Source organism: Acomys russatus, chromosome 3 (genome assembly GCF_903995435.1).
Source record: "Acomys russatus chromosome 3, mAcoRus1.1, whole genome shotgun sequence".
NCBI lineage: Eukaryota > Metazoa > Chordata > Mammalia > Rodentia > Muridae > Acomys > Acomys russatus.
This window is the reverse complement of record NC_067139.1, coordinates 26,676,321-26,700,542: the sequence shown is the minus strand read 5'-3', so window position 1 is coordinate 26,700,542 and position 24,222 is coordinate 26,676,321. Positions and strand designations below refer to the sequence as shown.

Genomic DNA, 24,222 nt, shown 5'->3' with positions numbered 1-24,222 from the left:
AGGATTGCCGTGGTTCTCAACCGTCCTAGTGCTGTGACCCTTCAGTACAGTTCCTCATGTTGCAGTGATGCCAACCATAGAATTATTTTTATGCTGCTGTTTCTACTGTTACGAATTGCACTGTAAATATCTGTTTTCCAATGGTCTTAGGTGAACCCTGTGAAAGGGTTCCTTTGAACCCCAAAGAATAGAGACCCACGGGCTGAGAACTGCTGTAGTTTCTTGGAAAAGTTAAGCTTAGTGATCAAGCTTAAAAGATGAGAGCAAGGTCTAGTGCTGGGTGAAGGAAAATTAAAAGCATGAAGGAGACAGTTATTCTAAGTTTCTGCATCCATAAGCATGAAGGAACCTTATTGAATATTTATTGTTTAGAGCTTATTCTGTAGGAACTGGAGAATCTTAAAGAAATTTCAAATAGGAAGTGCCTGGCTCATATTTTTATTTCAGTCTACACAACTGATTGAAAGATAGATTTAAGTGTATAATAATAATTTTTAAAAGGCCAATTCCTTTAGGAAACTTGGTTTAAACACTGTAACTTAGATAGTGGAAGGGGTGGGAAATGCAGACATATCTGAATTTTGTTTGTTTTTAAAGATTTATTATTTATACAGTGCTCTGCCTGCATGTACACCTGCAGGCCAGAAGAGGGAACCAGATCTCACTATAGATGGTTATGAACCAACATGTGGTGGCTGAGAATTGAACTCAGGACCTCTAGAAGAACAGCCAGTGCTCTCAACCTCCAAGCCATCTCTCCAGCCCCTGACTTTTGTTTGTTTGTTTTGTTTTGTTTTTGTTTTTGAATTTTTGAGACAGGGTTTCTCTGTGTAGCCTTGGCTGTCCTGGACTCACTTTGTAGACCAGGCTGGCCTCGAACTCACATCGATCCACCTGCCTCTGCCTCCTGAGTGCTGGGATTAAAGGTGTGCGCTACCACGCCCAGCTGGAATCAAGGGTTTTTAAGGGATCTCAGCAGTGGACATTCGTTCACAAGGCTATACCTGTTCTACAGATGAGACTCAGCTATGGTTGCAGATTTTGTGTCTTTCCCCCTATGACTGGCTTATCTTTTTTTCTCATTTCAAGTTCTGGGGGAAATATGGTGTCTGCTGAGCTACTTCTCAGTTTATTGGCTTGAGGTTTTCATGGGTTGTCACTACGTGAGTTACTAATTTTCAGATGGGGTGCTAACATGTTGGATTAGTTACTTTTCTCATCACTGACAAAAGAGCTGGCAGAAGCAACATGGAAAAGGATTGGTTTATTTCTGTTCACCCTTTTAAGAAGGTACACAGTCCTCCAGAGTGGGGAAGGCATGGTGAGGTTCATGGTGACAGGAGTGGGAGGCTGTTGCCTTTGTGACTGTGGATCAGGAAATAGAGAACAGTTAGGCTGTGCCCTCTGATCCACTCTCAGCCACTCACTTGTACAGGCTCAGTAGATGCCACCTCTTAAAGGTTCCACAGCCTTCCCAGGTAGGTCTCACAGTGAGGGACCAATTTCAAATGTGAGCCTGGGAGGGACAGTTTACAAGCAAAACCAAAACACCTGTGTGTGGGTAGTTTGGATTGGGGTTAGTAATGAAATGCAAAGTATTGTGGCACTGGGCATAGTCTGAGGCCTGCTTTCTTCACTAGGGTCAATGTGAGGCACTTCCTCCTGGGAAGAGTTTGTAAATCACCTGAAGCCTCGGAAGAGGGATCTCTGTTAACACTGTTTCAGAACTCAGCTTGAAGAGAGAGTTGAACTGAGAGTGTGTGTGTGTGTGTGTGTGTGTGTGTGTTTGGAGGGAGGAAAAGCTATGGCAGAGGCAGAACGCTCACTGCATCATTAAAAGGCAGATGGGGGCCCAAGAAGAAACTGTTGTGAGGTACTGGAGCAGAGCTGAGCAGGAGAAATGAGCAAGAAGGAAGAGGCTAACCGAGGAGAGGCCCGTTCTGCAGTGGGTAGTGTGGTGCTGGTGTAGAGTAGGCCTGGGAAATTTATGACTGGATTTGGAATAAAGACCATTGTAACCTTAGGGAGAACAGTTTGTATTTCATGACGGGAACAAAGCCCAGGTGTCAGGGATTGAAAGAATAAGTGGAGGGTTCAAGTAGAATGGATATGGCACAGAGAGCACGCTTGAGGAAAGTGTAGAAAGCTTATCTTTTAGAAGGTTAAGGGAAAAACATCTCTGTTTTTAATGGCTGATGCTCGGTTCCATTTTAGGTGAGGGCTAGATTCTGATGTCATCAGGGTAGATGAAAACCCCATGTAATCATGATTTCTTTTAAAATCTGAAAGTACAGTGACAACAGTTGTGTCACTTCTGTGTCAATCTTCATTTAGTTTGTGGGTAAAACTGAAGTAATGTTAAAATTGGAATGAGACTGATTTTAGTTCAAGGAGTGGTAAGTTGTTAGTCGCTACCAACCTTAACACAGGACTGACAGTGCAAATGGTTTATAGCACCGAGGTGCAGAGAAAAATTTGGGGACATTGTGTTCTTAAAGGTTGAGGTGAAATTAAAGAGAAAGTGGCTGAAGATACTTAGCTTGAGGGCTGATTGGGGTAAAGGCCAGTAGGAGTGTTTGCAGAGCACAGGTGGTTGGTTGGTCCTGGAGGGGAGAGAACCTTCTGAAGACAGACTGGACATGGATCACTTTGGAATAGCAGAGTGGAGAGCCGACTGACTACATCTAATGGCTTCCCATGTTCTTCACAAAATAGGCCCACTGAACTTGAAAGCGTAATGTGAACGAAGATGTGGGTGAGCCTTTTAGAATAACTGAAACAAGTTGACTGAAGGTTTCTGAGCATAGTGTAGGGCAGCACTGGGAAAGGCCAGATGATGCGTTCACAGCAGCACTCATTTGCCACACTGACTCCTCAGCAGAGGCCTACTGCTAGGGTCGTAGCAGGGAAGGTGGACTGTGATACTGATGAAAGGCCATGGCCATGGCTTTGCTAGTAGGGGTGGTGGAAGGAAAGGCTTATGAAGGAAATCACGGGCATTTGAGGCTTTGAAAGAGATTCTCACATGGGCCTGAGAGATGGCTCAGTGGTTAATAGTACTGTCTGCTCCTCCAAAAGACCCAGGTTCAATTCCCAGCAACCACATGGCAGCTCACAACTGTCTGTAACTCTAGTTCCAAGGGATGTGACATATTCATACCTATGCATATAAATTAAATAAATGATTCTCATGTAAGCTTGTCCTGGGAGAAGAGAAAAACCCCAAGAATCAGAGAATTAGAAGTGAAGTCTTCAGAAAGTGTGTTGTGTAAGAAGATAACAGGCTTTTTTTTCCTGCTTCAATGCCACAAATGCATTGCTAAGAAAACCCTGTTTTCCACACAACTGTGCGTTAAAAATAATAGCGCCCTAGGAGTGTGGCGCTGGGGTAGTTACATAAGAGCATGGAACTTTGTGACAACACAGCAGAACACCCCAACTATCACAGTCCTAAAGATCTGCGTGCCTACTTGAGTCCGCACTGGTATTTGTGCCCGTATGACTTGTGTGTAAAAGGAACTTTATTCACCTGTGGTAATTGTTATCTTGGAGGCATACTGTCTCCTTCTGCTAACCTAGGTCTGGTCCTGGAAGATTCTAGCCTCCATACAATCTAATCTAAACCTAGAATGTTTTCAGCCTTTGAGACTTTCCTGTTCTTACTGAGCTCTGGGATGGGTGATTCAACTCAGCTGTTCTGGCTCAAACTCTTCTCCCAGCTAATATAAACAATCTAGCTTTTCTCTCAGCCCCTGACTTGCTCTGTTTGGCCTCAAACTAACTCCAGCAATCTGCTCTAATCTCCTGGCTCCTTCTCATATTCTGGCTCATTCAGTCTTTACCTGAGTCTAGTTTGTTTTCTCTCTGCAACCTTCTGATACAGCCCCAGTAAAACTGCCTCCTGTCTCTGCATTGCCCCTGAAGTAGCTCCCCCCCCCAAATCCTATTCTGTCAGCTCTTCTGTCACTTTTTCTGCAACTCAATTACGCATCACTTTTTTTCCCCCCCCAAGACAGGGTTTCTCTGTGTAGCCTTGGCCATCCTGGACTCACTTTGTAGACCAGGCTGGCCTCAAACTCACAGCGATCCGCCTGCCTCTGCCTCCCGAGTGCTGGGATTAAAGGCATGCGCCACCACGCCCGGCGGCTCATCACTTTCAAGCATGGGTGCTTCCTTCTACAAACTAACTTCACCTTCATTGTTTGGGAATGTACCACCACACCTGGACCTAGGCTTTTCTTTACCTGAAACTTGCTCTATACCAGGCTGGCCTTGAATTCAAATCAGCTTGCTTCTGTCTCCTAGATTAAAGACATGTTTGTATTCTAGCCTGATCACACAGATCTGGAAGGTCTTTGGATGTGACTTCTTGCCAGAGCAGCCATGTTCTGAATAAAATTTCCTCTATCCATGTCTGACTCTGCAGCCTTAGATTACTACTTCAAGGTGTAAGTGCTTGACACCTATTTAATTGAAATGAAGAGCCTCTTTAAAACCAAAACAAACAAAAAAACTCAAAACGGGAAATACAATAGCCTGACAGTGTGCCTGTTGTTGGTGAGGGTACCTAACAACAAAAAACTCAAGTTATTGTTAGTGGGGATGCAAAATAATAATAATATAGCTGGAAATGGTTTGGCAGTTTCTGACCAAAGCGAACTATATTTTTACCTTTCTTCCCAGCAGTTGAATTCCCAAATATTTACCTAATTCATCTGAATCCTTAAGCCTCAACAGAAATTTGCATGTGAACTAATTCCCTCCCTCCAAATTGAGCACGCTGGGCAAATCTACACAGAGCTACACCTCAATCCCAGCACTTGAGGAGGAAGAGGCAGGTGGATGGCTGTGAGTTTGAGGACAGCCAAGGTTGTACATAGAAACCCTGGGGTTTTTGTCTGTGGGGGGGGAGACCATGGGATATTATCAGTGACTAATGAAATGAGCCATCAGGTCATGCAGAAATGTATGAATTTGAATGGCATATTCCTAAGTGGACTAAGTAGAAAGGAAACTGTAGAAAACTACAGAAAACTGTAGAGACGGTGAAAAAGTGGTTGTCTAGAGGACGGGATCAATAGATTAAGTATGGAGGGTATTTTTAGGATGGTGAAAACATCTTGTATGTTATTGTAGTTGTGGCTACATGGCACTGTGCATAGGCAAACCATAGAACTTTATACCAAGAACCATGAACACATTAAAAAAATCATTTAGGAAACAGGTGAAATTCCAGGGTAGAATGCAGACTGTGATTTATCTTTTAAATAGAATGTCAGTGCATTCTTAGTAAATGGCTTACTGCTGTGCTATATCCCTCGCCTTTTTTTTTTTTTTACTATTTATTTTTTGCCTACATGTACATCTGTGTGCCAGAAGAGGGCACCAGATCTCGTTATAGGTGGTTGTGAGCCACCATGTGGTTGCTGGGAATTGAACTCAGGACCTTTGGAAGAGCAGCCAGAGCTTTTACCCTCTGAGCCATCATTCCAGCCTCCCTAGCCTGTTTTAATTTTTGTTCGGAGACAGGATCTATATAAGTTGCTCAAGTAGCTGCTGATTTTGCAAGCCATCTCCTTCAGTACCTGGAGTAACTGGATGACAGGCCAACACCACCAGGCCCAGCTTGACAAAATAATCTAGGTCTTTTCTACCCTCTCTCATTTTCTTTCTTCCTCTACACTAAGCTCTCTCCTCTGTTCTTTCTGATAAGGTACCCGCTCTCAACCTATGGGTTGAGACCCCTTTCAGGGACCACATATCAGATATCCTGTATATCATTATATCAGATACTTACATTATGATTTATAACTGTAGCCAAAATACAGTTATGAAGTAGAAATGAAATAAATTTATGGTGGGGGCCCCACAATATGAGGAACTGTGTTTATGGATCACAGCATTAGAAAGGTTGAGAACCACTGTGACAGGGTCTCATGTAACCCAGGCTGGCTTTGAACTCACTGTGTATAGCTGAAAGCAACTTTGAATTCCTGATTCTCCCTCTACCTCCCAAGTGCTAAGATTGCAGATGTAAGCCACCCTACCCAACTTGATAAAATAATCTTACTTGGATAACATGTTTGAAATAACTTCAGGGAAGAGAGGAAAGTGTTCACCTCAGTAACTTCAGATTAAGGAAGTTTAAGTGAAGGCAAAACAAACTACACATTAAACTCTAGTTGATAAAGTCATATACTGTGGGATTGTGGGCTAATTTGCTAATGCTAATTCTCATACTGTAACTCCTTATACTGCTGTACGTATGTGTTGGAAGTGAGGCGGGTCAGCTTCTATTTTTTTTATTTTCTTTCTTTTTTTTCTTTTTCTTTTTCTTTCTTTCTTTCTTTCTTTTTTTTTTTTTTTTTTTTTTTTTTTTTTTTTTTTTTTTTTTTCTGAGACAGGGTTTTTTTGTGTAGTCCTGGCTGTCCTAGACTTGATTTGTAGACCAGGCTGGCCTTGAACTCAGAGTGATCCACCTGCCTCTGCCTCCTGAGTGCTGGGATCAAAGGTGTGCACCACTGCGCCCGGCCGAGATGGGTCAGTTTCTACTCTGAGGGGAAACCTCTAACCTGTGGCGCATGCCTTGTTCCCCAGATGGCTTAACATAGTGGCTTTTTTTGTTTGTTTGTTTTGTTTTGTTTTGAGATAGGGTTTCTCTGTGTAGTCCTGGCTGTCCTGGGCTCACTTTGTAGACCAGTCTGGCCTCGAACTCATAGAGATCTACCTGCCTCTGCCTCCTGAGTGCTGGGATTGAAGGCGTGCGCCACCACCAACTGGCTAGTGGCAAGCTTAGTAGTTCCTGAAATGCTGTGCATTCTGTAAACATCCCAGCTCTTTCTACCTAGGGCCTTTGCATATTGCTAAGCATTTAAAATTCACCAGTGTATTGAGAAAAGCTGTGTCAGCAAGTGGCATCTTACTATGCTAGCACCATTCCCAGATTAAAATTCAAGTGAACTAATTTGTATTTAAGGAATATATTTTGTTGTAGCAGAACAGGCCAGATTAGAATTTAGTATTTCTGAGGTGGAATAGTTGCAAGTAGGTGCCAGAATCTAGAGTGTGGGTCTGGGAAGGAGTGCTTTAATTTGGAGTAGAAAGTCCCATGGGGCACAACATGAGGAACTGTGTTAAAGAGTCACAGCATTATAAAGATTGAGAACCACTGGCCTAGAGCATTGCGTGTGTTAGGCATATGCACTACCACTGAGCTACACTCCCAGCCCCCTATAATTTTTAAACTTAATAATGAACCAACTTATTTCAAAGTTCATATTTACAGAATTTTTCTATAATGTCTTAGAAAAGCTTAATAAACAAAGGATCTTAAGACTGTGAAGAACTTACAGATATTTTGCGCAATGAAAACATGTATGGGATTTCGTTTACATGAATTTAACATGAGCCTGCCAATTTGGATCAAACAATAATATCTCTGTAAAAGTTTCATTTTAAAAAACAATGCTAGATAATGCCTATGTTTACAAATGTTGAAGAGAAAATTCCATACAAAAGTACCTAGCACTTTGAGAAGCTGTGTACCTTCCAGTATTCCTTCTCTTTTTCTTCTGCCTTGAAGTAGAAAGAGTAGATAGGGATAGATGTGGCAGAATTCCCAGAATTCTCAGTGTCCCTAAATCTTTCATGTGAGGTCAGAGCTCTTGCTGGATCAGGCTTCTTGAATTTAAATTGTAGCATAAATCCTGGCTTGTGATTCTCAGTCAGCAGGGTTCTAAAATGGACATGGTTTGTCTTAGTTTCCTCAGTGGTGAAATGAGGTTACATAGTACTTTCTTTATTGGCTTGTTTTGAATATTAAATGAGTTACTAAATAAAATTCACTTGAAACAGTGATTTTCCTATAGTACTAGATATGTTAGCTATTACTTCTTAATTATATCTTGAGATTACTCTTAGAAGTGGTGGTTACTACCAGAAATTTTATTACCTGTTAGAACAAAATTTTTGGTAAATTAAAATAAGTTTCTGTCACTGACAAAATTTACTGTGTATTATAAAAAATCAGTAATAATTTATTTAGAATTTCAATTATAATGTTTAGCCAAGGTTTTCTTTTCTTTTGTCCTGCTCCCATTAACTACCTTTCTTTTCCAACTAATTTCTCCCATTTACCACCACCCTCCTCTGTGTGTTTAACTCCATGAGTTCCATTAGGGTTGTTTACACAGTTTGGGTGATACAGGAGCAAGAACATCTTGCCAGTGCCTACACCACCGAAGAAAATGTCTTCCTCACCTAATAACCATTAACTATACCTGTAGATCCTTTACATGAAACAAATGTTGGCAGACCCAAGCTTGTGCAGATAATCCTATCTGCTGAGAGTTCAAGACTGCATTCGCTATGCCATACTTGGAAGACAGCATTCCATAATATTCCACCCCTTCCTCTAGCTCTTATCGTTCTCTGTACATCTCTTCTGTGATGTTCCTTGATATGCCTTGGAGAATTCTATTATAGGTTTCCATTACAGATTTCCATTTAGGGTTGAGCATTGGGTGGTCACTTATTCTCAATACCTGACCAGCAGTTGCCACCCACTGTAGAAAGACGCTTCTTTGACCAAAGCTGACAGCAGTACTAGTCTATGGGCATAAACACAAACACTTAAAAAGCAGTTTATAGGCACATCAGGTTCTTTAGCAAAACCATGAGAGCAGCTTCCCATTCAATCCTATGACCTCCCTAGCCGTTGGGTCTTGGCCATGCTTATAGAATCAGATGTGAGTAGACAATCACAACCAAAGAGTGGTTGATCATGCTACTACTATTTATTTCACCAGTAGGCGCATTTGCCTGGCGGGTCAGTAGTATAGCAACACAGAGTATCCACAGTTGAGGAAGATTGTTGATAACTGTTTTTCCCCAGTAGCCTGCATAGCACCTTTTGGCACATGACCGTTTTTGCATATTTGTACAGTTATAGTTTTCTTGTTGTTCGGCTTACCGAAAATCTGTTATCTACATATGTTAAAATTGTTGGGCTGTAGAAAGGGAAGACTGCGTTTTACTTCTTCCGTTTTTGTCTTCCTTGCTTACTTTATTGGCTCTCTGTGGTCATAGGGCTGAGTCTTACTTTCCATGCGGATTGGTGAAATGGCTCATTGCAAGTCGGATAATCTGAGTTCAGTCCTTAGAACCCACAGTGAAGGGAGAACTAACTGACTCCCAGGTGCTGTCCTCTGACCTCCACATGTGTGTTGTGGCACATACATACTTGCCTTCTTGTACATACCCATCATCCAAGCATACAGACATAAGAAAATTTGTTTCCATGTTAATAGAAAGGAAAGGAGAGGTGTAGTTAGGTCCTGCTTTGATCCCTGTCACTACCACCACCAGGGTGTTGTTCAGTGTCAGCGGGTAAGTAGCCTGGGTCCCACATCCTGCGGGCTAGTTCAGGCCCTGCTTGTCTCCAGAGGAGAACTGATGGACCTCGGGATCAAAGGTTCCAAGGGTCCCATTTCTTGCTCAGGGGCAGCTAGAATGCTTTTGGGTGAGACCGGCCACCTGGATCCTAGGCCCAGTTTCTGTTCTCTCTGGGGGTCAACACTGAGCAAGCAGTAGTGGTGGAGCTGGCCCCAGTGGCTGCAAAGACGGTTCCGCCATGGTTGCCTGACCACTAGGCACCAGCGGTGGTTTCCCCCATACCCCCAATAAATGGAGTCTCAGACAGTCATAGTGGAGTAAGAGAGCACCCCCCAGCCTAGCCAGCCAGCCAGCCAGCCTTTATTTATAAACCTTGGGCAGTGGGAAGGAACTAGTCTGCTAGGGCTAAGAGTACCATACTACTTAATCTACATGCAGTGCTGTAGTACTGTGGGAGAGTGGGGGGCTGTCTATCACAAGGAGAAAACAGTACTTAATTATCCTGTGTGTGAGGGGATGACTTCTATGTACAATTAAAGGTCATTTGCTGGAGGTTAGGATCTCAGCATAGGGTGGGGTGCTTCTTGGAGTTCCCTGCGCTTGAACAAGTTCCTTGTCAGGAAAGGGTTGGGCTTATAATCTTCCTTGAGAGCTATGTGACACTCCTTGCAAAATCTGGGGTTAGCAGATCAGGTGGCGTGATAGCCCCTGCCTGAGAAAAGGGAGTCCATCAGCACAGACCATAGTCATACTTCAGCCTTATCCAGCAGAGTCCCACGCCAGGGCATAAACAGGAGCAGCTGAACTGACACCCCTACGTTCATTCAGTTTCTCTTGGGCCAGTGAACATGTCCTACTTGGCATTGCAGTTGTAAACATAATTTTAAACAATAAGATGTTTTATTAGTAATTTGGTAAAGTGGTTGCTGAGATATGTGTGTGTGTCTATGTCATAAGATATAATTTTTTACTTGAAAACTGTATTCAGTTTTAGAGCAACCATGGTGAACTCTACTATCTATGAAGGATGATGGTAAATGACAGTGTTGTACTGAGTGACACATATCTACCAAGAAACTTGAACAGTGATGGAGAATATTTCTGCAACAGTCCTTCTGAGGAAGGTGCAGATTTGACTCACATTCTGAGTATTTCTCATGGGCTATTGCCAAGGTCTGTCTATTCTTCTGTAGTTTCCTTTTTTATTTTGTGTTTTGTTTTTTAGTTAGGTATATATGTATGTGTCGTGTGTAGGTGTCTGCATTTGAGTCCTTGTGTCTTCTACAAGAGCGAGTGTGTGCTCTTCACTGCCCATGCTCCTCTAGCTGCTTCCTTTGTGATATTACAGACATTTGTGTGTGTGTGTGCTCATGTTTGTTCACAGTAGCTTTCAGGATAATTTAAATCTTGAGGACAGAGTTAAGTTAGTAATTGGTAAATAAAGTAAAGTAATTTGATGGAATCCTTTGGGATTAGAGTTGAGGGACAGTAAGTTTAAAAAGTTGAAAAGCCTTACTCATCAGATGCGCTATAACCTTAACAGAGCATTGTGTTATTCCATCTCTTAAGAAAGTACGGAGTTGTACTTCTCAATAGACTGCTTTTGACTCAAGAATTGTGGATCAGTCTTTATTCAGAAATGATAAGGATATATCAAAAACGGAATTATAAATTCTTAATGATCTCTACCTATTAATGTAGTTTATTTTACTTTTGGTTTTTGGTTTTTTGGGACAGGGTTTCTCTGTCCTGGTTAGCCTTGCCTGTCCTGGACTCACTTTGTAGGCCAGGCTGGCCTTGAATTCACAGCGATCCACCTGCCTCTGCCTCCGCCTCCCGAGTGCTGGGATTAAAGGTGTGCGCCACCATGCCTGGCCAGAGTTTGAGTTCTTAATATAACCAGCGATAGTGTGAAGAGTTCTTTAGCCACCTTCAGTTATTTTGCATATTGAATTCATTGTCGTGGTAAATGTTTCATTATGTCTTTAGTTACTTGCTATGATGAGAACAGAAATTAAATTTCATCCAAGTGCCTTATTTTCTTAAATCTTATCTGTCCTTTGCTGTTCTTGTTTCTCATGTAGGTCATGGTAAAACTCCCAAAGATGCAGCATCTGTTCGAGCCACGCATCCGATACCAGCAGCCTGTGGGATTTATTATTTTGAAGTAAAAATTGTCAGTAAGGGAAGAGATGGGTAAGTATAAATTTTGGTTGGCATACCATTTTCTATTCTTGGATAATTATATTTTAAATGATTCATAAATGTATATGGTATAATTGGAAAATTATAATCTTAAAAATCTTGGTTTTGGAAAAATAGATTCTAAATATTATAGTACAGCAGATTGGTTCTGGTTAAGTACTAGTTGAACTAAAGTTTGAGCCCATGATTTTAACAGTCTTTCTGGCAGGATCATTATTAAAACTGAGTGTTGAGGTTTAAGCAATAGAGTGACTCATGTTTTCTGAATTCTAAAACTTGCTTAGCCAAAGCCAGAGCTTCCTTGGAGGTTAGTATGTGGTATGGAAGCTTCAGAGTGAAAACTCCGGCTGATTGTGGAACCAACTTTGGTGTGCTGCTTAATCTTAGAATTGATGTGTATAATATGTGTGAACATCAAAATCACTTATGGGACTACTAAAATATACATTGGGTCTTAACCAAAATATTCTTTTTTATTTTTTCCCCCTGAGACAGGCTTTCTCAGTGTATTCTTGGCTGTCTTGGACTTGATTTGTAGACCAGGATGGCCCTGAACTCACAGAGATCTGCATATCTCTGTCTCCTGAGTGCTGGAATTAAAGCACATGCCACTGCTCCCAATAGCTAAGACATTCTTAACCAGAATTTTCAGAAGTAAAACTCGGGAGGCAGAGGCAGGCGGATCGCTGTGCGTTCGAGGCCAGCCTGGTCTACAAAGTGAGTCCAGGATGGCCAAGGCTACACAGAGAAACCCTGTCTCGAAAAACAAAAAACAAAAAACAAAAAACAAAACAAAACAAAAAAACAAACAAACAAACAAAAAAAAACCAAAAAACTTTGGTAAAGGTGTAGACATTTTGAGACTGGTCCATGGGAATTGTGGTGAATATTCCTAGAACTAATTTATCTGAAGTCATATTATTTTCTGATGCTTCATTGGGATATTAGAGAATCCTTTAAACGATATAGGGTCACTTGTCCTGCTACCAAGATGTTGGATTCTTCAAGTAAGTTGACCTGTATATGAGTCTCTCCTGTTGATCTTTCTGTGTTTAAAGTGTCCAATACATAACTCTTCACTTTGCTGGATATACTCAGTGCCAGCCATACCAAAAGTAGAAGTGGAAAGCCTGGGCTACATCAACAGCTTTTTAACTGCCTGTTTTGCTAAGGTGATCAATCTGAAAATAAAACCAGAAATTCCCAAGAGAAAGCCTAATTTTATAGTTGTATATTCAACTTCTATTTATTCTGATCCATAATATTGGCATTACTCAGTGATGATTCCCAGGGATCTATAGCTTTCATTCCATGCATCCCATCTATGAAGTATTTCAACCTTATATTTTCATGGCTACAAATACCCTGAGCCTTAAACCTAATGTTTTCTCATTTATTTATTCCCTTGAACTCCTGTCAGATACATCTACCAAGATGTTTGCAACTGAGTGTTCCACAACTATTAAATTTAACCTGTTTGAAATGTTCTCCTCAAAACCAGTCAGTTCAATGCTTTCACTATTGGTATAAACTGGAGGGTTTCTAATCTTACCTTTTTCTTGGCGTCTCTACTGCATCTCCCTGAGTTGGGTCTTGTAGTGTAGGTGTTCCCTGTTTGTAACTGTTCACAATGTCTTTCTCAGACAGACCTGACTTGGCCCTGTCTCTTCCTTAAAATTGTTTGGAACATATGCTTTGCACTAAAATATGAAACTTTTTACTAGAGTCATTAATGATGTGACCAGCCTATGTAATTTTTCATTCTCGTCTGTTTGTAGCCAAGATTTATCATCCTCCTTTTCTTTCATGTTTAAAATTGTATGTATTTTGCACATAGTAAAATCGATCCCTTTTGATGTGGAGTTCTGTGAGTTTTTACAAATATGTACATCATAACCACTATAACTAATGGGCCCGTGGTGGACGGTCCTTTCCCATTTCCATTCTGGCGGCCACTGATGGGTTCCCTGCCTGCACCTTTGCTATTTCTAGAATGGCATATAAATGAAATCATAATATGTAGCCTTCTAATTCTGCCAGCATCTGCTCTGCATAACCCGTAATGAATTCAAGATTCATCCTTGCTGCTGCATTTTTTGGAGAACAGCCATTTTTATTGCTGAGGGTATGAATGATCAAATCAGTACTAGCCCACTCTCCAGTTGAAGGGTAGGTTTCCACAATCACAAATATAATCATTATTAACATTTATATGTGCAAGTTCTTTTTGTAAATGCAAGTTTTCATTTCATTTGGGTAAATATCCAGAAACAAGATTGCCAAATTGTAGTTAAAACTCATTTTTAGCTCTATAAGGAACTATGAGATAGGTTTTGCAAAGTAGCTGCACAAATTTGCCTTTTGTGTTCACACAGTTCATGAGTGTTTCCCTTTGATCTGCCTCTTTGTTGTGTTGTCACGGTGTTTGCTTTTTTGTTTTTTATATCTCTTTAACAATTATTTGGCGAAGTATACAAACTACTGTGGCATTATTACTTTGTCCTTATTCTCCCTGTTCTCATGGTTTTTGTTTGTTTGTCTTGCCATGATGTCTGGCTTTTCCAAATGGCTGATTCTTAATTCTTACCTGCCCTTCATCTATAAGATACTTTCTTGTCACTCTGATTGCATATGTGGGCTTAGGTTTCTAGTTCTTTATAGCTGCCCTTTTCTTTCCCCTTAAGAGTTAGTTTCCTGTTCTCACTTCCTCTTTGCCAGTTCAACTAATCAGTTTTTAAGTCCTAGGTTTGGGGTTTCTTTGTGTGTGTGTCATTGCCTCTTCTCTAAAATAATTGACATTTTGATCAGGCTCATGATGATGCACATACCCTTGTAATTGTCTGCACACTACTGACTTAAGGGTAGGGAATATTTCAAAGCTAGCATTCAAGTGTGTGAAGAAATGAATGGTTTTCTGTGTCTACTTCTGCCATTTATAAAATGGCATATAAACTGAATCATATACCTAAGTAGCCTCTTAAGTGTGACATCTTCAACCTAGCCATATGCATTTGAGCTTTAACCCTGCCGCAGCATCTGATGGCATTGGTGAACAAACCAGCTCACATACCCCTGCAGTTTTCCTGGAAAGATGTGTGCCCATCTGTTTGTTTATTTCACTTTAAATAGAATTTTCTTTAGACTGTGTTTATTTAAGAATGGGACAGGTAAAATTTGATACCAGGGTCTTAGTTTTCTCATGAAATGTCAGAAGTTTAGTGTGGCTGCCTCTTTGGACAGTGAAAAAGAACAGAAGGATCTGGTGCTGAAGTGTTGCATATGTGAAAATGCTGCCCTGAGTCTGCCCTGTGCATCTTCTAGGGCGCTGAGGAGAAATAGGAACATGGTACATTTTTATTTTCCTGTGTAGAAAATAAGGTTTAAAAGAAATTTGGTTTTGTTTTGTTTCTTTTTGGTTTGGGTTTTTTTTGTTTGTTTGTTTGTTTGTTTGTTTTGTTGTTGTTGTTATTGTTGTTTTGATTTATTTTTTTGAGATAGGGTTTCTCTTGTAGTCCTGGCTGTCTTAGACTCGCTTTGTAGATCAGGCTGGCCTTAAACTCAGAGATCCATGTGCTGGGATTAAAGGTGTGCGCCACCACGCCTGGCTAAGGAAATTTGTTTTAACTTAAAGAAATGCTCGTCCTCGTTAGTCATCAGAGAAATGTAAATCAAAATGACACTGAGATTCCATCTTACACCCATCAGAATGGCTAAGATCAAAAACTCAAATGACACCACATGTTGGCGAGGATGTGGAGAGAGAGGAACACTCCTTCATTGCTGGTGGGAATGCAAACTAGTACAACCACTTTGGAAATCTATCTGGCGCTTTCTCAGAAAAATGGGAATAGGACTTCCTCAAGACCCAGCCATCCCACTCCTTGGAATATACCCAGAAAATGCCCTACCACATAACAGGGACATATGCTTAACCATGTTCATAGCTGCTCTATACATAATAGCCAGAACATGGAAACAGCCTACGTGTCCCTCAGTAGAAGAATGGACTAAGAAACTGGTATATTTACATGATGGAATACTACTCAGCTATTAAAAAGGAGGAATTCCTGAAATTTGTGGACAAATGGATTGATCTAGAAATTATCATAATGAGTGAGTTCACCCAGAAGCAAAAAGAGACAAACGATATATACTCACTTATATCAAAACACTAGTCCAAGGGATACGTACCATGAAAGTCTTTACTTACCAAGAAAGTGGGTCAGAGGAGAGGATATCCGATTGAGACTTTAGGCAAGAGTAGCATGGAAGAAAGAGGAAATAGTAGGACCCACAGGGTCCTGGAAACCTACAAGAAGAACTTTATGACAGGCAGATCTGGATCCTGGGGTCCTCCTCAAACTAAGGCACCAGCCAAGGAGAATATAGGCAGTAAACTTCAAACCCCTACCAGGACCTAGCCGACGAACATGATACTCTCCACCGTTGAGTGGAGAGTGAGATCTGACAATCACACGAACTCTGGTGCTCCTTTTCTGACCATGTCCCCCGGTTGGGGAGGCCTGGCGGCACTCAGAGGAAGGATAGCTAGTTACCAAGAAGAGACTTGATATTCTGAGAGCATATATAGGGGGAGGAGGTCTCCCTCAGTCACAGACATAGGGGAGGGGAGAAGGGGAGAAATGGGAGGGAGGGAAGAATGGGAGGAAACAGGGGAAGGGCTAACAATCAAGATGTAATATGAATAAATTAATTAAAAAAAAGAAATTTGTTTTATTGCAAAAAATAATATATTTTATTTTCTGAGTTAGCTTTTCATTTAGACTGTGCATAATTTTTATATATATTCATAAAGTAGCATAATTTAAAAGGACAAATTATCTGTGTCGGTTTTTATTTAATTTTATTTAAAAATATGTCTTAAACACATTTCATGGTAAAAGACTAGTTGTATTCTGTACATGACCATATTTTTAGGAGACATTAAGGGGTATATCTTTGTTGATCAGTGATGATCAGTGACTGGTGAGAAATTTCTAAAAATGATTTTATCTTATGAATGTAATTTCAGCTCAGGAATTTCATTCAGGTTTTAAATTATGCATGCTAATAGACACAGAGGTAGTGGAGAAACCATTAATTCAAAATGTGAGAGATAATAACATTTTATTTGAAAAATTTTTAGCTATAATTTATGCATATGATATTTTTAACTCTTCAAACAAAATATTGATGCCACTGTTTGACAGCGATTCTGGGAGAATTGGCAAGTTTTTCAGTCTGTGTTCTATTTCTCAATTTTTCTACTGGTAATAATATGCCCCCAAAGTAAGTGAGAGAGAGAGAGAGAGAGAGAGAGAGAGAGAGAGAGAGAGAGTGTGTGTGTGTGTGTGTGTGTGTGTGTGTATTTAATCGGTTTCTCTGTGTAGCCCTGGCTATTTATTCTGTAACTCATTCTGTAGACCAGGTTGGCCTCAAACTCACAGAGATCCTCCTGCCTCTACCTCCAGAGTGCTGAGAATAAAGGCATGTGCCACCATACCCAGCTTTTTTTTTTTTTTTTTTTAATGAAGAGTAGAAAATAAAGTTTTCTATCTAGCTTTGAGAAGATTATTTAAAAAGAAGAGGGGAAGGGGGAGGAGCTAGGGCTGGAGAGACAGCTCAGCAATTAAGAGCACGTACTGTTCTTATAGAGGACCCCACTTCGACCCCAGCACCCGTGCCAGGTAGCTCACAACTGCTGTTATCTCCAGTTTATGGGTTTCAACACCTCTGCTGGCCTTCTCAGGCATTGACTCAAGCACACAAACCCACATTCAGATTTTAAAAACAAAATTAGAAAGGCACCTTCTAGTTTCAGTTGGTTGTCATCAACAAGTGAATGCTCACAGAGGGACATGTAGTAAGCACAGAGAAAGTATAGAAGCAAGCAGCATGCTATCAGCTGAATATGTTTGTTGGGTGTTCTGCAAGGTTAGAAGTTAGGTGAGCCTAAGCAGTGTTACTTTTTTCAAGGTTGTCTTATTTACACTTCCTAGTGGGCTTTCTGACATGTAGTAAGAAACCGTAGAAATCCATCCAGGTTAGTATTTGAAAAGGACAGTCGGGTAGGGCAGAGCAGTTGTTACGCAAAAAGCTCTAGATTAAAGTTGTCTGTATTGAATGGAGATTGAGATCATAGATGGGGAAACTGAGGAGTAGTTCTGGCTCAAGGAAACACAGGTATCAAGTGAATAGAGTATATGCTAGTTCTTGGAGACTAGTACGATTTGAGAGGCTTTGTTGGGGAAAGTACGTGGTATGTGACTAAGGTAGTTCCTGGAAGAGAAGGAACTTGTGTGGTCTTTGGCAGAGGCTTTACGGCTCAGTGTTACTGGGGCTTTCGGGGATTTTAAGGGAAACTGACAGAAGTGAGAGTGGACTTGGATACGAGAGAGCCTTGATGGCAATTGTAAACACTATAGATAATAGCAAACCGTGGTTATTTTTAGTAAGAAAGTGAGAAGGCATCCATATTCAGCAAAACCAACTGGGGATAGGAAAGAGCACCATGTGTAATGGCATTGCGCAAGGAGCTAGAAGAGTGGGTCCTAGGAGTAGATTGTGGTAGCGATTGAAAGGCAGGAAGAACTCTCATGTGCTGATTACCCGTATACCCCACAAACTGGGGAATTAGTAAGACTAATAGGGTTTGACAAGAATGAGGAGAAGGCTGTAGACATTGTTGAAATAGGCTCCCTACTGCTTAGAAATTTATAGGAAAGAGGAGAAATAGAAATGTAATAAATAATCTATTATAAAATAGTAGTAATACACATGATGAAGTGACCAGCTGTTGGAAGGCGGTGGTGATCAGGACAGACTCGGTAACATTTAACACTGCAGAGCAGGAAACAGGTGTTGGTCTCTGGCCTCCCTGTCCTTCAGCCACCTTCACACACCACTATAGATGAGGTGCTCAAGAATAGGAACTGTGTATTGTGGTGCTCACCTTTGCCTTGGAGAAGGCAGAGGCTGAAGGATCTGTGAGTTCAAGGCTAGGCCTCCTCTACATAAGGAGTTCCTGGCCAGCCAGAACTATATAGTGAGACCCTGCCTCAAAAAGGAAAAAAAAAAAGTGAAACCATGATTTTTTTGTGTGTCAGGTGTGTGTGTGTGTGTGTGTGTGTGTGTGTGTGTGTGTGTGTGTGTGTGTGTGTGTACTTGCTGTGTGCTCAGTTGGTAAGGGAAGAAGGCTGACTTGTGTGTGTGATACAGAATGAAATTATGGTCAACTGGAACAACAGTCTCAGTTGAGATTACTGCTGAGGGATTGTGTAAATTGATTGGTTTCTGTGTAGCCTTGGCTCTACTGGACTCTTTGTAGACCAGGCTGGCCTGGAACTCACAGAGATCCGCCTGCCTCTGCTTCCTGAGTGCTGGGATTAAAGGCATGCCTGCGTCTACTTTTAGCTCTTTAGACAGTACTCCACAGTGATTGCCATGGTTACTGCACTAGTTCACACTGTCATCAACAATGAATAAGTGTTATCTTTTCCCAATATCCATGCTAGCATTTGCTTTCTTGATGATAGCCATTCTGACTGGGGTGAAGGAGAATAGCAAAGTAGAAGGATCCAGAGGGTCCTAGAAACCTACAAGTAGAACATTATGATAGGCAGATTTGGGCCCAGGGGTCCCGCTCACACTAAGGCACCAGGCAAGGACAATACAGGTGGTAAACTTTAAACCCCTACCCAGATCTAGCCAATGGTCAGAACATTCTCCACAGTTGAGTGGAGAGTGGGATATGACTTTCTCACGTACTCTGGTGCCTCACATTTGACCATGTCCCCTGGAGGGGGAGACCTGGTGACACTCAGAGGAAGGACAGCAGGTTACCAAGAAGAGACTTGATACCCTATGAGCATATACAGGGGGAGGTAATCCCCCTCAGGAACAGTCATGGGGGAGGGGAATAAGGGGAAAATGGGAGGGAGGGAAGAATGGGAGGATACAAGGGATGGGATAACCATTGAGATGTAAAAAGAATAAATTAATAAAAAAATTTTTTAAATTAAAAAAAAAAAAAAAAAAAAAACGTCAAACTTTCCAAATGATGGAGGCCAGTTCTTCTTTTGAGAATTTCTATTCAGTTCTGTAGCTGTGTTTTGATTGGATTGTTTTCTTGTTGGTTGCTCCCATCCCCGACCCCCCACCCCCCACCCCACTCCTCGGAGACAGGGTCTCTCTGTGTTAGCCTTGGCTGTCCTAGGCTCACTTTGTAGTTCAGGGCGCCTCAAACTCACAGCAATCCACCTGCCTCTACCTCCCGAGTGCTGGGATTAAAAGCATGTGTCACCACGCTGGCTGCTTTTTTTTTTTTTTTTTTTTTAAGCTTGTGTATATATGGTTATTGTCTGAAGATTTTCTTTTATTCTGTAGCTTGTCCCTTTATTTGATTATTTTCTTTGCCATGAAAACGTGTTTTTATTCCATAATGTCTCATTTGTTAGTGTTGACTGTATCTCCTGAGTGCCTGGAGTCCTATTCAGACCTCCCTTGCCTATGCTCATATCAGGGCCTTCTCTCACCCCTCTTGGCAGCTCCAGAGTTTCAAGTCTTAAGCTAAGGCCTTGATCCAATTGGAGTTAATTTTTGTCCATGATTAGAGATAGTTTCGTCTTTCTATAGACATTGAATTTCCCCAGTCAGGTTTGTTGAAGAGGCTATTTATTTCTCCCTTAAATTTTTGGGAATTTAAAAAAAAATTAAAACTGGGCTTGGTGGCACACACCTTTAATCCCAGCACTTGGGAGGCAGAGGCAGGTGGATCTCTGTGAGTTCAAGGCCAGCCTGGTCTACAGCATGAGTCCAGGACGGCCAAGGCTACACAGAAACCCTGTCTCAACAAAACAAAACAAAAACAAGCAAACTAAAAGTACAATACAGCTTACACCCAAAGGTTTTCAAACACCCCAGAGACACTTGCACATCCATGTTTATTGCTGCCATATACACAATAGCCAGGAAACAGACTCAGCCTAAATGTCCCGCAAGAGATGAACAGACTTTTTTTTTTTCTTTTTCCAAATATGGTACAAATAGGCAATGGAATTTGATTTAAACAAGGAAAATGGATGGAACTGAAAATTTGCATTAAACAGTTAATTCTGGCAGAGAAAGACAAACACTACGTGTTCTCTTTCATATGTAGACCCTATTTTTAATTTCTATATATGTGTACTTATTTGAGAGTATTATAGAAGCCAGGAAACCAGAAAGAGGCCCATGAGAGACATAAAAAGAAACTCCATAGGAGAGGAGCAGGAAGAGTAGTAAAATAAATACATAAGATACAAAAGTAAAAGGGGGACTGCTGGAAATAGAGGGTGTAGGGGTGGGGCAGAAAGCTATGAAGGAGGGACATCAGTCAAAACTAAATAGATATGAAAATGGCGATAAAGAGATAGTATTTTCTGTGCTAATTAAATAAAATTATTTGAGTTTGGGAGGTTTTTTTTGGGGGCGGGGGGTAGATTGTGTGTGTTTGTTTTTAATAAGGTTTCACCATGTAGCCCTAGCTGGGCTAGAACTGGCTATGTGGACCAGGATGGCCTTGAACTCACAAAGATCTGCCTGCCTCTGCCTTCCAAGTGCTGAATTAAAAGTATGTACCATCACACCTGGCCCTAAAATTAAAAGAAGTAGAGCTAGTGAGGTGGCTCAGTGGTAAGGTTCTTTAAGACTAATATGAGTTCAAGCACTAGGTCGCTCTTGGTAAAAGAAGAAGCTATTGCTGTAGGCTGTGCTCTGGTCTCTACACATATACAGAGGCAGTTTTATGCCCACATACGTGTGCATACATATAAATAAATGGAATTTTTAAAAGATACAGATAAGCCAGGTGTGGTGGCATACACCTGTAATCCCAGCACTCAGGGAGTCAAAGGCAGGCAGGTCTGTGAGTTCCAGGCCAGCCTGGTCTACAAAGTGAGGAGAAAAAAGTTTTGGCATCCTTGTTAGAAGCCAGAGGACAATAGCCGCATAGGTTTGAATCTGATCTTCTGTTCTGCTCCATTGGCTCACTTGTCTGTTTTTGTGCTAGTACCAACCTGTGTTAACAATAACTATATAACTTGAAATCAGGTAGGTTAGTTGATACCTCTGGCATTTCTCTCTTTGCTGAGGATTACTTTGGCTGTCTGAACTCTTTTATGCTTCCAAGTCAATTTCAAGATGACAATGTCTGTTTTTGTGGCAAATGGTGTTAGGACTTTGATTGGGAATCTCTAGATTGCTTTTCCCTACATGCATGTTGAAAGCATTAAAGAAGGAAAGTGGAAGCTGCATTTTTTTGTTGGAGAGCAAGATAAGTTCTTTAACAAGAGCTTAGTTAATGTGTGAGAAGTGACCTGGAGATACAAAACAGCGGAGTCCTTACATGTTCTCCAGTTGCTTATCTTCAGTACACTTGAAATCTCAATTCAGTTCTGGCCCTGTCAGTAATTTTATACATAACAACTGCTGTTTTCCCCCAGTTACAAGGTATCAACATTCTTAATTCAAAGGAGGAAAGCAACATCTTTTGAGACAGAAAAGAACATAAATATTTGTTATTGTGGTGACAATGTGATTGAGCCCAAGGCTTCATACTGTGTCCAACATAAATGTGTTTTAAAAACCCAAACTACCGTTCAACTCAAAGTGTGCTGACATTGTGTTTTACCCTGTTTTTTGTCTATTCAGGCTAATTTCAACAGTAGTGAGAAATAGGTTTAAGGTGTATTTGGGTCACAGAAGAGAAACTTTATAACTTTCAACATTATATGACATCATCATGATTCACGATTTGCATTTTGTTATATTACTTGAAGTGAACTTTCCACTCCCACCCCCTTTTTTGGTTTTTTGAGACAGGGTTTCTCTGTGTAGCCTTTGGCTGTCCTGGACTTGCATTGTAGACCTCAAACTCACAGGAATCCACCTGCCTCTGCCTCCCAAGTGCTGGGATTAAAGGTGTGTGCCATCACCGCCCAGCTCCACCCCCTTTTCTTTTTCACAAAAGCAATATATTTATCTTATACTGTGTTTGTGTATTTGCTGGGCAAAAACTTGAGAAATAGGCAGTCTGCCCTTGATCTTTATGCTTTTAATGGGTATTTGGTGGTTGGTTGACATATTTTAAAATCATTGAGGATTAGTGCTTGTGGCTGGGCAAGTTGGTAAAGAAAGCTGCTGATGGGTAAAGATTGGCTCAGTTGGTGAAGGTGTTTGCTGCCAACTTGACGACTCGAGGTCAATCTCTAAGACCTGCTTGTTGGAAGGAAAACCAACTCCCTCAGGTCGTGCTCTAACCTCTACATGAGCATACTGTCATGTTCTGTCTGTCTGTCAAGTGTGCCAGGTATGCTGGCACACTTTAGTCCTAGCACTTGAGAGGCGAAGGCAGGTGAATCTCTGTGAGTTTGAGATCAGCCTGATCTATGTAGTAAGTTCCAGGCCTAGCTGGGGCTACACAGCACAGCCCTGTCTCAAACAAACGGAACAAAAAAATGGGTGGAGAACTGCTGAAGCAGTAAAGAGCAGGAAGCCGAGCGCTTACATCTTGAACCACAAGCATGAAGCAGAGAGGGCAAACTAGAAATGGTGTGATTCCTTAAACTCTCAAAGCTGCTTTCCAGTGGCAATTCCCCCTGAGCCTGCCCCAGACAGCGCCACCAAGTTCAGATGCCCAGGACTAAGGATATCTCCTTCAAACCACCTCCCTTGTCAAATCTGTGTCTGTACTCTGCTGTTCACAAATAGATGTCAGAATCCAACCACAGTCGCAGGAAAGACACGCCTTTCCCCACCTGTGCGCTTTTGCTGAAGATGAGTTTGCTGTATTGCTGTGGGCTTGTTTCTTAGGACTCTGTTTTGGTCCAGTGAGAAAGAAGTAACAGCTCATTCTTTTAAAACTGTGAACCTGGTTGCAAATCACAGCCTTTAAGCAGTGTTAACTTTTGAAAAGCTACCAATTCCTATGTGAAGTAGCTGTGTTTATTTAGACAACTCTCACAAGTCACTGCTTTAGTCTAAAAAGTACAGTGTCTCCCACTGTTTATCTTTCAGTAACCCAACTTGGCTTCGTACTGACTCATTCTGAAGGAAATTCTTAAGATCCTAGCCACACTGAAGGAGGTCCCAGTGGGGTGTTCCTTAGGCTGCATTCTCTAGCTGTGGGCAGTGGGCTTTTGGCAGCCCCTGGTCTTGTGCTGTGTAAATATTGTACACTAGCGTTTTGTATCTGTCTCTACTTTTATTTATTTTTAGAAGTAGTTTTTCCCATGGCATTTCAGTTTGAGATGTCTCCGTGACCATCTTTGTGCACATAAATTCTTCCCTTGGTTCTGCTTTCTACTGAGATCTCAAAAGACACATTTTTGGGTATTTTTGATGTCTAGTGTTGAGTTTAATATCTCCTTGTGATGCTTAACACATTAATCAGCTGTTTTGTTTTCAGAGTCTGTCATATCTTAGTTGGTTTTGACGCTTGGCTTGCTCTTCAGACTGTACTTTCTCTTGCCCTTTATGTGACTTCTTGTTGAAATCTAGGTGTACATTTCTGCGTGCTGGTGTCTTTAAGGTTTCGTAGGAGTCGGGTTAACAGCACACAAAAAAGTTCACTCTTATGAAGTCTTT

The 24,222-nt window shown here is 41.3% G+C and overlaps 1 protein-coding gene across 1 annotated transcript in view; it reads left to right on the top strand.

Moving 5' to 3' along the window:
* The window catches only part of Ranbp9 (RAN binding protein 9), a 77,222-nt gene that overhangs the window by 5,519 nt on the left and 47,481 nt on the right, over positions 1–24,222 (top strand). Inside the window, exon 2 of the mRNA XM_051170591.1 lies at positions 11,478–11,589. Within this exon, the coding sequence (XP_051026548.1) occupies positions 11,478–11,589 (112 nt within the window). The remainder of the gene's footprint in view (positions 1–11,477; positions 11,590–24,222) is intronic.